This window comes from Trematomus bernacchii, unplaced genomic scaffold (assembly GCF_902827165.1).
Source record: "Trematomus bernacchii unplaced genomic scaffold, fTreBer1.1, whole genome shotgun sequence".
NCBI classification, from domain to species: Eukaryota; Metazoa; Chordata; class Actinopteri; order Perciformes; family Nototheniidae; genus Trematomus; species Trematomus bernacchii.
In genome coordinates, this window is record NW_022987564.1 from 20,526,907 (window position 1) to 20,540,429 (window position 13,523).

The 13,523-nt window shown below is 42.6% G+C and overlaps 1 protein-coding gene across 1 annotated transcript; it reads left to right on the forward strand.

Moving 5' to 3' along the window:
* Positions 1–708: 708 nt before the first annotated feature.
* On the forward strand, positions 709–12,936 carry rnf139 (ring finger protein 139). Its single transcript, XM_034124854.1, has 6 exons — positions 709–1,231; positions 4,430–5,085; positions 6,634–6,781; positions 6,885–6,991; positions 8,907–9,158; positions 10,054–12,936. Exons 1-6 carry the CDS (start codon positions 1,069–1,071, stop codon positions 10,816–10,818), a joined length of 2,091 nt encoding a protein of 696 aa, XP_033980745.1. The 5' UTR covers positions 709–1,068; the 3' UTR covers positions 10,819–12,936.
* Positions 12,937–13,523: the final 587 nt, after the last annotated feature.

Here is a 13,523-nt window from a genome sequence, read left to right on the forward strand (position 1 = left end):
TGTGTGTGTGTGTGTGTGTGTGTGTGTGTGTGTGTGTGTGTGTGTGTGTGTGTGTGTGTGTGTGTGTGTGTGTGTGTGTGTGTGTGTGTGTGTGTGTGTGTGTGGTGTGTGTGTGTGTGTGTGTGTGTGGTGTGTGTGTGTGTGTGTGTGTGTGTGTGTGTGTGTGTGTGTGTGTGTGTGTGTGTGTGTGTGTGTGTGTGTGTGTGTGTGTGTGTGTGTGTGTGTGTGTGTGTGTGTGTGTGTGTGTGTGAGAATGGTTGATAAACTCTCCCTTTGCCAATTTTGAATTGTCAAATAGTTTCTGGTCTTATTCTAAAATAAAAAAGTGTTTTCCCTTAATGCGTTTACAATTGGTTATTTTTTCATGTTTCATGTACTTATTTTATTTATTTGTTTCCATTGTTGGCCATAAAGCACACCACGAGTATAAGGTCAGCCTCAATTTTCCTGTAATTAGAAGAACTATGCACAAAATGGGAATTATAAAGGGTTTTATAATTAAATAAATACAACTAAAATAACAGCATTGTAACAGATTAAATTGAACACGTTTTTAAAACAACAAATGCAACATTCATTTGTGTAGGACAAAGTCTTTTTTTGTTTTTATGTTATATTACAGATTTTCAAAAATGTAAACGATTGTTTTTAAAGCTACGTCAGCTGCCACACCCACTGACGCAGGAAGTTACGTCACGTTACGTCGGAACCAACAGCCTGGCAACTTCTGCGGTGTTCCCAAAGCAACCAAATTGTCATTCAAGAATGATCCTAATATTTTAAACGATAACTGACGAGACGGGATTGGGGCAGGAGTCTGAAGTGTAACTGTTGGAGCCATAACTCTCCTGATGAGAGCAGCCACACATTAAACAGAAGAAGAAGAAGCAGCAACAGGAGGTTTAGCTGGGAGGACATGGCGGACGTCAGCAGGTTACAAGCTATCGCCTAAACGCCAGGGAAAGCGAAACCGAAGACTAGAGGCGGCTGCAGGAGGACCTTCATTTAGTTTAATGTTACATGGATAGCCGGAGCTCCTCAGGACTGTTCGCCCTCCACTGAACCTGCATGGCGTCCACTCAAGTCCGGCTAGGCCAGCAGGCCTTAGCGGTACTTGATGTGGCTCTGCGAGTTCCCTGTATCTTTATTATCGACGCCATTTTTAACTCTTACTACGACCCAGGTTCGGGATGGGCCGGGGCGATGGGGAAGGTGTTGGTCAGAGTCATGGGTGAGTATTTGAAAGTCCAGAACAGGAGCCTCCATATAGTGTCAACAACAGCTAAGCTAACTGACAGCTAAGCTAACTCTTAGCCTGTCATCAGTGTGGAGCTATGTCAACTGTCACACCGACTAAAGCCGACTTAACCACCGGCTATAACATCAATAAAAGCCTGCCATTTCCCACAGGGTGCTAAAATAGTTAACCTCAAACGTAATTCAGTCTAAATTGATGCTCAATATTCGCTATAAGGTTAGCTAACCGCTAACTTCAGGTATTTGTAATCTCAGGTGTCGTGTCAAATTCTGTGTCGACGCCGGAATCCAGCGGTGGTCCTTCAAGTAGCCTAACTCTGGGGGACATTAGGAAGCCTAGCACCTGACTATAAAAAAACACTTTTTTATCCCTGTAACCTGAACTCTTATCTTATCAGAACCAGGGTCTGGACTCTGAAGTTGAGGTTCTTAACCTTGTTGGCAGCTGTTCCCCTACAGCCTGTCAGATAAACTACCCTTCCTCACTTATCAACACCGCCTGTCATGTTGCAAATATTATCTAAACTAATTTAAAACTGGGTGTTTTTTACACTCATGATTACACCAACGTGGATATTGCTGCAACTCATACGTTTGCCAATATGGTCAAGTATATGATGTTCTACAACTACTTATTGGAGTGGCAGAAAATTGACAATTATGTATCCATTAGTTTACTATGTACACCCAGTTGCCAATTTATAAGTTACCCTAGCTAAAACTAATCTGATCTTTTTAGGTTAGGTAGTTTTTGTGAACCAATAATCAATCGCTTTTAGTTGAATACTTCTCTGATTATCTGTTTAATTAAGCTTTTATAATAGTTTACCAATTACCTTTAGCTGAGCGTACTATTTCAAGTAGGTTCATGAAATATTTCTGAGCTTCTTAACAATCTTTCATATACCCCTGGTAAGGAATCAGTGCTGTATAGGACTTGGTGTAGGCACCTGGGATAATCAAATCAAATCAAGTTTTATTTATATAGCACATTTATAAACGATTTTTGGTCGACCCTACAGTAATAATAGCAAAATGATATTGCAAAAACCACTAGGGCTGCAACCAAAGATTATCTTTATTCCATTCCTGATTAATTGTTTAGTCCATAAAATAGTCAAAAAGGCCCATGACAGTTTCCAAAAGCCCAAGTTGACTTGCTTAAATGTCTTGTTTTGTCTGACTAACAGTACCAAACTCAAATATATTCAGTTATTTATCAGAGAGAACCAGCCTCTCTCTGTGGAGCAGAAAACACTGTTCCCAGACAAACACCTACCACGTTATATAACTGTCCATTTGTACAGTTAGAAGACCTTTGAACAGCGTAGGCTCCATGGAAGTCCTTTTGGTGTTAGCACTCAGGGTTTAGAGGGGGTAAATAAGGTTAAAGTCAACCAACAAGATCATCTTACCTCAACCCACAATCTTTTGATGTTTGTTACATGCACACAAACAAAGACTATCTAAACTAGACTTTGGGAAATAGCGATGAAATAAAAGAACAGTATTTCAATAAATTCCAATGAAGACATCCACAAATACCTCTGGTACAACAAAGTTCACGGCCCTGAGTCAATTTAGTCATTGAACTCTGAAAGCTGGTCCATGGTTAACTCTGTCTCTGTGCTCCTCAGACAGTTACAGGTTAATGTTGTAAGGGAACTAAGGTCAAAGTGGAACACAAGCAGTGGGATATAAGGACAGTGAAAGCCAGTAAACTGACCTAAAGATGAGAGCAAAGAGTACAAAACCATTGTTGTTCTATTGCTGCTACTCAGTTTTCAGATGACGTTAGTCTAGTTTTGCTGTGTTCAGTTTAATATCTTAGTTTGTATCTGCTGAGACCCCAACTGTTTTGTTACAGCTCAAAACGACTTTATGTAGAGGCCTTGAGGTACACAAGTAAATAGTAAAAGTGTATTCATTAGAAAACCAAAACAAGTTTAAACTCTGTATCTTGCGTCGTGAACAGAAAATAATTGTATCATTTGATATAACTTATTACTGCATTGCCAAGATACAAATAGAAATGCCAAGGACCGTCTGACCGGTTCCTCCCGTCCCCTTCAATAACTGCTGATTTATGTTAGAAAAAAAACATGTCATGACGGTCATGCAGGCAAAACAAACAGTATATAGTTGATGCTACACACTCTTATGTGTATTGTTGAAGGCATTCCTTTCACACTCAGGCTCATTCAATCCATTTATTTTTGTGTGCTTCCTTTTTTCATCTCAGGTCATTTTTCACAAGTGCACCTGGTATCCATGTTAAGGGTTTTGATGAATGTCTATGCCTCTTCAAAGGATGAAATCCCTGTGTTCCCTCCACAGGGACTTCACCTCAATAGTAGTCCTTTGTTTACTTCCGTAACATAGTGACATCACATCGCTGCTATTGGCCAGCGCTCTAACACATTGTAACTGATAGGCTAAGTGGCGGGACATCTCTACGCGGTTGACCAATCACAACAGAGCCGGCCAGCTAACCAATCAGAGCAGACTGGGCTCTGATGTCAGACAGAGGGTGAAAAGAGGTGCTGCAGCACAGGCAGTATGAGAAAAGAGCTTTCTGAACATTAAAGCATGGAGACATGTCACAGTAGAGACACTACATACAAATATGAACCTGAAAGTGAGCAGAATGGGGCAGAAATATCTTATGACTATTTGTCTCTGTGTTTGCTTCACTTTGCCCTGCTGCTTGTTGTATCTTTGACCTGATTATTGCACTGAAAGCCGATTGTTCTCCTGCTAATCTCATTTGTGTTTCTGGCACTCATGCCATTCTCTCTATAAGAACCATGTTTACATCCTTCCCCTGTTTTTGCAGACAGCTTTAGCACGTTTCATATCAAACATTACAAACTACAGTCAGCAGAAGTCTTCTGTTCATTTTCTATGTGTGACAGGAAATAGTTCCATCACGTCAATTTTTGCCTGATACTTCAGTTGGGAAATGTTTTGATATCTTACAGAGAATTATTATGTTTGAAGCATTATTCGCATTATCTTAAAAATAATATAGAATACCATGTGTAGGCTGGGATATATCTGCAGCACCACAATACTTCATTGAGATATTTTCATAAATGTTGCCTTTACCAACATTTGCTGTGATTTGTATGAATTGTGCAGCCCTAATCTTCGCCTCTCTGCTGTGTCTCAGGTATCCTCATCTCCAGCATGGTGCTGCTGCTCTCTCAGAAAGCCTTGTTCAAGTTCTACACCCTCTTCTTTGCTGTGCTCCTCGGCATGGCAGCGGTGCTCATCAACTACTACGCCACCTCTCACATAGACTTCTACAGCGCCTACTACAAAGCGGCTCTGGGCTTCAGACTGGTGCCTAGAAACGGGCCGACGTTGTGGCTGGGCATGGCTGCCATCCAGCTTGTTTTTGGAGTGGGCTACGTGGTCCTTCTCAACCTCCAGTCGGTGTTCGCTGCTCTGGTGGTGCTGGACATCATGATCCCTCTGTGGGGGCTGATGATCGAGCTGCCCGTGGACGTGCGGCAGCTGGTGGCCGTGTTCTCGGGCGTGGCGCTGGCGCTCAACACGGCCGTGTGCCTGGCCATGAGGCTGAAATGGTTTTACTACTCGTGCCGGTACGTCTACCTGCTGGTGCGCCACATGTACCGGATCTACGGGCTGCAGCTGCTGCTGGAGGACACCTGGAAGAGGATCAGATTCCCAGACGTGCTGCGGGTGTTCTGGCTGACCCGGGTCACTGCCCAGGCGCTGATCCTGGTCTACGTGGTGCGGGCCGTGAGGAGGGAGAGCGGAGACGCTACAGGCAGTTTCACAGATGGAGGCTCCGACTCACAGGTGAGACCAGAACCATTCAGTCTGCTTTAAAGCTCATATCTGCCGGTCTTAAAACACTCAATTAATTCTCCTAGAAAAGGTATTGTTGGCTATTTATGTTTTTGCTGTTGAAAATAAAGTAGGTTGTAAATATTTGATGTGTTTGCAAGCTGCTCTGGAAAGCGTTAAATGATCTATAAACTTAAAGTGTGATTTTGGCTACAAGCCCTCAGGATTTATACAATTAACTGAATGGAAATCCTTGTTATAAACAATTGGTAAGAACTGAGTTTGAATAAACCACCCTGGATGCATGTACTTAGACCTAGGGTGTTTAATCGTGGGAAGCTAGAGTATGATAGATTTTAAAATGCTCCAACTAAATCCCCAGTTTTCTATGAGAGTAGCTCGCAGCACTGCTGTAGCTCCAAAAGTGTCTAAGTCAAAAAGTCACTAAGTTGGCGACGCTGACAGACAATTGTTTCAGGTTTACATTCAAAACCACTCCCCCCGAAGTTATCATCTTGAACAGAAACATATCATAATGAATGTAAACAAGAAACTTGTCTATTTTTGAATGTAAACAACAAACGTGGCTATTTGTAGTACTCACAGCTGTCAAGCTAGCAGTTTGTGATAAACTGTGCTTTGGCAGAGTGTGTTCAGGTAGACAGGGGCGACTGGCTGCGAGGGAGTGCGTCGTCTTTCAACCAGAAGGTTGTGGGTTTGATCCCAGCCTGTGCAGTCAACATGTCCATGTGTCCTTGGGATTAATCAGTACTTCATCAGTTGCTCCCGACGGCATGGCCAACGGTGTTTGAATGTGTATGTTAGTTCCTAGAGCAAGGTGCACTGCTGTTTCTGAACGAGGTGTGAAGGGGTGAATGATGACTTGTAGTATGTAAAGCGCTTTGAGGGCTCGTAAAGACTGGATGAAGCGTTATATAAGTACAGTCCATTTACCATTTACACATGGGTCCAATCATTTCATTTGGCCCCAAAATGATAATGAAAATAAAAAAACAATAATAATTAGACAATTAAAAAAACATTTTATTCAACAAACAGGAATACAAACAAAACATACTTTTTGTTTTGTCTGAGAATTGGTTTATTAATTGCTGTCGATATGTAGAGAAATATATACACATTTTCCTTTTTTTGGAAAGACCAACTCTAGATTTAATGCATTACTATAAGCCGAGTGGCCCCTACTGTTTTTAAATCATTCTTTGACAATTATGACCGTAAATAACTTGTATTCATTTTTTATTTAAAAAGGCCATTAAACCCATTTTTTTAATTACACGAACACTGCAGTAACCCTGCTCTTATTGCAGATATGCAACATATGAAGGTCAAAATGTCTGTACTCTGCACCAAAATGTGTAAAGCCAAGCAAATGACTTTCCCCTGGGAGGATTACATCAAGATCATTCAGGGGTACTGCCTTCATGGAACCCCATATGATATCGTCGCCCACAAAAGCTTGCATAATCTGAATACAAAGAGTAAAGGGAGTTCTAGGTGACGCTGACATGCTTCCTTGTGTGACCTCTCTGTTGCCAGGGTTACCTGCTGAGCTGGGATGTGTTCTGGGATCTGACCAGTAACCTGATCATCTCCGGCTGTGACTCCACGCTCACCGTGCTGGGGATGAGCGCCGTCATCTCCTCTGTGGCACACTACCTCGGCCTCAGCATCCTGGCCTTCATAGGTACGGCTGAGTGTGTGTCGTTTACAAACGTTGACCATCTGATGTAACTACTGCTCATAAGAAAGATCCTGGAATGTAAATGTTGTCTCGTGTTGACCCTCAGGCTCGACGGAGGAGGAGGACAAGCGTTTAGGCTTCGTAGCTCCTGTTCTGTTCTTCATCCTCGCCCTGCAGACCGGCCTCAGCAGCCTGGACCCTGAGGAACGCCTGGTAGGGAAAATGAGTCAATCGTTTCAGTTGGTCGACAGTTGGTTTATTACGATTTGACTTTACTGATATTGTGGTTCACACGCAACATTGTATTTGTAGTCTTATTTAAATGTCCTATTGGCAAAACTAGGTTAACCTTTCTGAAGTGGGTGTGTCACAAATATGACACTTCGGTACCAAGTCGATGCCAACATTTTGAAAGTGCAACATTATTGGCTTTGCTACAGCACAGGGAAGCATAAGACAAAAAGAAAAGTAATCAAGCTACCCAAATGTTTCCATTTTCTCTGCCCGTTTGCATGTTTATATATAGTAGGGATGGGAACGATTAATCGAATATTCGAATATTCGAAATTATTCAGGTATTCGAATAATTATTCAGGTATTCGAATATGAGTTATGAATATTTTTATTAATTTTTTTTTTTTTGGGAGGGATGCCTAAGTTGATTACATATTATCAAATTGAATAATTCAATGTATACGACAGTGCCATAGCTAAATGTGTTAGGTGACGTCTAAAGGTGTGTTTTGCTCCACTCACCGGTCCCTCACAGCGGGCAGAGCTGCAGGTGCTGATCTCTCTCTCTCGCGCGTCCGGTACTTCACTCGCGTTTATGTCCAAATCCATCAGATCTAGCTAGTTCTAGCTAATGATATGCCTGCTGCCCCTCCCTACACGCAGATCACACAGACTCAAACCTCATCTTATGCCCAAATGCGGCGCAAATGCGCTACGCAGCCGTTGCGAGGTTCCGGCGCTAACAGTTCATGAGCGTGCTCCCCCGCCCCCTGTCAACACTCGCGACACATAAGTGACCAGCCTAAACAACAATAAGCACTGCTTGGCAACCGTGTGTGGCGGAAAAGTACATAGACATTTTGCCAGGAGAGATTTAGTTTTGCCGGTATTCAACATATTTTACCAGTCATAGTCCGGTAATTATTTACACTCTAAGAAGAGTCCTAACAGACATGGCTCAAAAAGGAGTAATGTGTGGAAATATTTCGACCAGGTTAGTGAGTGCGGTGTAGAGTGCAAACTATGCCAAATTAAACTTATATATATACATACTATACCTTGCTATACCCGCAACCTCCGTTCCAGCTGAGAGGGTCTTCCCTACAGCTGGCCTGATTGTGAATCGCCTCCGCACATGAAAGCTGTAGGCCTATAGCTGTCAAACTGTGATCACCAGTTCAATACATTTGACAAATTCGACTTGGTTTCTATACTTATTTGAACATGTATTTATTTATTTCCAAAAGTTATTGACATTTTTTTTTAGACATTTTCTTTTGACCCAATTTTTTTTTATAGGATATGTACATTTCGGTTAACCGGTTAACCGTTTTTTGGGGGGTCGAATATTCGAATATACATTTGCTTTCAAATTCCCATCCCTAATATATAGTTGGATGTGCACGGACAGGCATAACCCCCTGAACAAAACTCCAGGAACAAGTCTTTCACATCACTTTTGCCTCGGAATCACAGATGCTTCAAGCATAGATCTGGCTTTGCTGTAAAATCCTAAAAGACGCAGTGACCTCACTATGGATACGTCCTGGTACACCCTTTCTGCCCCCTGCTAGATAATAGCAGAGGGTTGGCATCGCACTCCTTGGTTAAATAACAGAGCAGCGCTAGGTTCTATTGACTTTGGTTATGGTGTGTTCAAGCTCTATAGAGTATAGAATGTGTATTGAGGGAGGGTATATACAAATGTTATCATGATATGTTTAAATACAGTGTTGTAAAATGTAGTTTTTGTTTCAGGAGCAGTATTAACAAGTGGGGAATTTCAAAGTGAACTTCCATCTGATTATGTGGAAATCATCCTGTGTGTGAAAGTAGTGAGGAAATCATTTAACATTTTCTATCAATGACGAGACCCTCTGGCTCTGATTTGCAGGTGCGCCTGAGTCGGAACATGTGCCTTCTGCTGACCGCCATCCTGCACTTCATCCACGGCATGACGGACCCCGTCCTGATGTCCCTCAGCGCCTCCCACGTCTCCTCGTTCCGCCGCCATTTCCCCGTCCTGCTGGTGTCCTCTGCGCTCTTCGCGCTCCCGGTGGTGCTCAGCTACGCCCTGTGGCACCACTACGCCCTCAACACCTGGCTGTTCGCCGTCACCGCCTTCTGCGTGGAGCTCTGCCTCAAGGTGAGTGGGAGAATCTGCTGCTACTTTTGTTTAAAAAGTGACACACAGATACCTACTATTAAGTCTCATCAGTCTGTGAGGTTCAGTGTGTGAAATGTAAGGTATCATGTGCAGCCAGCCAGTCATCATAGCGGAAGAAAACGATCAGGATGTGTAATGATTGCTTCACTGCATATCAGACGGCTTTTTGCATGGCTACTTGCTTAAAAAATAAATCTGTCGACAACACATTGATTTTAACATCATTTTATTCATTTAAAAGTCATTGTAGCACTGATTGAGGTTTTCTAAACACTGCCAGAGCCCATAATGTGTTCCAGCACTTTGTGGCTTTAAACCTCTTTCCTTTTCCTCTTATGTTTTTATTTTCTTTAAAGGACAATAGTAAGCTGTCTAACAATCTCAAATGTTATGCACCCTCAATATATAAAGATGAATATTCAAAAAGTATTCCACTGTGTTTGCTGATGGAGTATCAGACAGAAAACAAACATGTTTTGTTGACCACTGCTAAAGTTCAAACCAGCGGCTTCTTTCTGCGGATTGATATGACTGCACATAGTCCCTCAATCAGAGCGTCCTTCTTAGCAGTCTGCTATCAAAGAAAATGCAGACCTCTGAATGTCCAAATGTATCAGAATCCAGTATTCTAATAATAATCTGTGATAAAAGATTGAAGTTCACCCACTTCCTTTTCGTCTTTTCACTTTTGAAACTGAAAATACTCAAATCATTTCTAGCCCTTTTTAACTTGAAGATGGTGATGGTTAATTTGCAGATTACAGCTGAAGGCAGATAATGTATAAGGTTATAAGAGCAGAAAACGTTGTTTCTGTTTGTGTAGTTATCTGAAAGAGGACCTACTAAATGTCAAATGTTTCTATTTTCCCTGCAGGTGGTGGTGTCCCTGACTGTCTACGGCCTCTTCATGGTGGACGGCTTCTCCAACGTCCTGTGGGAGAAGCTGGACGACTACGTGTACTACGTTCGCTCCTCGGGCAACATCATCGAGTTCCTGTTTGGCGTCATCATGTTCGGCAACGGCGCCTACACCATGATGTTCGAGTCGGGCAGCAAGATCCGCGCCTGCATGATGTGCCTGCACGCCTACTTCAACATCTACCTGCAGGCCAAGAACGGCTGGAAGACCTTCATCAACCGCCGCACGGCCGTCAAGAAGATCAACTCGCTGCCGGAGATGCGCGGCGACCAGCTGAGGGACATCGAGGACGTGTGCGCCATCTGCTACCAGGAGTTCGCCACCTCGGCACGCATCACTCCCTGCCACCACTACTTCCACGCGCTGTGCCTGAGGAAGTGGCTCTACATCCAGGACACGTGCCCCATGTGCCACCAGAGGGTGTACGTGGAGGACGAGAGCCGGGACAGAGCGGCGTTCTCCAACAACAACGGGGGCTACGCAGCGCCGCAGGACGTCGCTGCTGAGGCAGAGGGGGGGGACCAGCACGGACAAGAGGACGCAGAGCTGCCGGGGGAGGGAGGGGCAGCGGGGGGGCAGGCTGCGGGGGAGCCGGACAACGAGCTGCTGGAGGACAACGACAGCATAGAGTACGACGAGGACGAGTGGGGGACGCAAAACGGCAACGCACACATAGAAGAAGACTATATCAACGACGACACAGACTCCACCGAGGACTGACAGCAAGAGATCTATAGAGAGAAATATACATATATCTTTATTATATTTAAGTTAAAAAATAATTATAAAACACTATCTTAATTTGTTCTCCAAATATGTCAGGGATATTATTCTCCGTTTCCTCTTTAGTCTCTTTTTGATTTGGGTTTGACTCTATAAGGGCTCATGGAAAGAGTAACTGCTGCTCTCATTCTGTGTGTGTGTGTGTGTGTGTGTGTGTGTGTGTGTGTGAGGACTGCATGATGTACACCAAAAACTCGTAAGGTTATTGTATCCCCAAATGATCGGAGATATATATATCTTGCTATGCGGGCAAAGCTGTCTCGACACGTTTTTCCCCCCCAATGCCTCAAAGCTGATACGCATGACTGAGTCCAGCATCGTATGTTCTGCAGCATGTATGTTCTGCAGCATGTATGTTCTGCAGCATGTATGTTCTGCAGCATGTATGTTCTGCAGCATGTATGTTCTGCAGCATGTATGTTCTGCAGCATGTATGTTCTGCACAGCACAAGTTTGCCTTCTTAAGCACGGTGTGGAAATATATTTTCGTCCAAAGAAAAGAAAAATAATTTAGATCGCAACTTTGTTTTCGATTTTGTGCAGCCCCAATGAGTATTTGTGTGTGTCTGTGAGGAAGTGTGTGTGTGTGTGTGTGTGTGTGCGCGCCGACATGCAATGTGCTTAGACGATGTCTTAAAGATGCAGTTCATGTTCCCTGAGAGTGTAGTGAAGGGGAAACACTGGAGTGTGTTAGCTTAACGACAAACTGTGGAACTGCAAAACGGATTCAGGGTGTATTCATCTGTAAGTCATGTTTTAGGAGTTTGTAGAAAGAGGAATTTCTCTTTCAAACGTGCTGATATTATTTTCTCTAGGTTTTATTTTTTAATCGTGCCAAATAATATCTGTTAGAGTCCCTTTTATGCTTACTGGAGTTGTTCCCTTTCCTTTAATGTGTTATATGGTGTTTGTGTGTGTGTGTGTGTGTGTGTGTGCATTGCAGAGGCTACAATCCCCGTGTTCCCTCCAGATGGAGTTTCCCTCCCACACACTCCGTAACAAACTGACATCACTAAGTAACACTTGCACATCTATAGGCTAGCGCTCCAACATATTGTATGGGATAGGCTAAAGAGCGCAACATCTGTAAGTGATTGACCAATCACAACAGATCGGGCAAATTAACCAATCAGAGCAGACAGGGCTCTGGTTTCAGACGGAGGGTGAAAAGTGCCTCCGCAGCACAGTTGATCCCGAAATATTTGTCTTACTAAACAAGTGCTCTCAAAGCCTGACTTACAGATTGATCACAGCTCAAGCATGTTACACAGCTGTTCCACATGTGTGTCTTTCCTAACTGAAACAGTGTATTCGTGTCCAGAGAGAAAATGAAGGCAGGAGAGTGAAGCAGTTTTCTATCAACCCAGAGACAAACTGAGAGGTGTTTGATTAAAAACAAAAAAAGAAGACGTGACTTGCTACTGTAATCACTGATATACCTCTATCATTACTTACTACTGGTCTATTGTGCGACCTCGCTTACAATTGTGTACGTTATTGTACATATAATAAAACATGTGCACACGTTCTCCCTTAGGAAAAGAGAAGACTTATTTTTCTTTCAATAATGCACATTTCTCTTCACACAAATCAGTATTTCCTTTGGTTAAGTTCTTGTTTCAAACCCAGAAATAGTTTGGAATAAGAATGCAAATGTATTGGGATTATTTATCTTTGCTTATTGTAATTGACACAAATACAGTATGAAAAGATGCCGCTTGGTTTGTCTACCATGAAGTACTTGTTTCACAAGGAACAAAGTACCGTGGTTTGTTTTAGGTGTCAGTTTGTAGCCATGTTGTAACACCAGAAGTCATTTATGTTCCCATGTTATTCAGTAAATCACTGGTACAGATGGACAGGAGCTTTATCCTTCTGTCCAACAGCTACAAGAAGCAACCCCTCACTTGTTTTCCAGCAGCAGATGTCCTACTGAACACTGAATACAAATCTTGAACTACTGGAATGAAAGAAAGAAGCAGAAAATATTTAAGAGCCATGTTTTCACCTTTTTGACAGTACAGCGACGTCAGAGGTCTTCATTGTGAATTTGTGTTGAATCACTTTCAAGCACAACTCCTCCGAGTATTACATTGTTTAGACTTCCACAGCCTGAACGTCTTTAAGAGTTTGACTACAAACTCGTGTTCATTACTGTTGTAATTACTGCTGGCAGAAGATAAGCTGCAAGGAATCCGTGAACTTCTTGTTGACGATGCGAAAGAGATGCGAATTAGAAAGCTGTGCTTTTTGACCGGTTTCAGCTATGAAGGACTTTGATTATTAATTTGATTGTTCTGAAAGCTTTTTCAAAAGGTAAAAGCTGTTTCTTTTTGCCTTTTGTTTTAAAAAGAGTTTTATGTAAATAAAATCATCTTTGATATTGCGTTTGGACTGTATCTCAGATATCACTGACATCACCATAAAGGACTGTCTAGTACTCATGTGACACAAAATATAATGTAGCTTCTGCATCGCAATCATCCACTTTACACGAGAGTACAGCTTTCTGTGTGTAGATGCAGTTGACTGTTTGAACCAGCAGATGGCGTCATTACACAATGTTTTATTTATTAACCCTCCTGTTGTCTTCGGGTCAAACTCAAATCTGACCGATTTACTACTTTCATCAATCATAACTG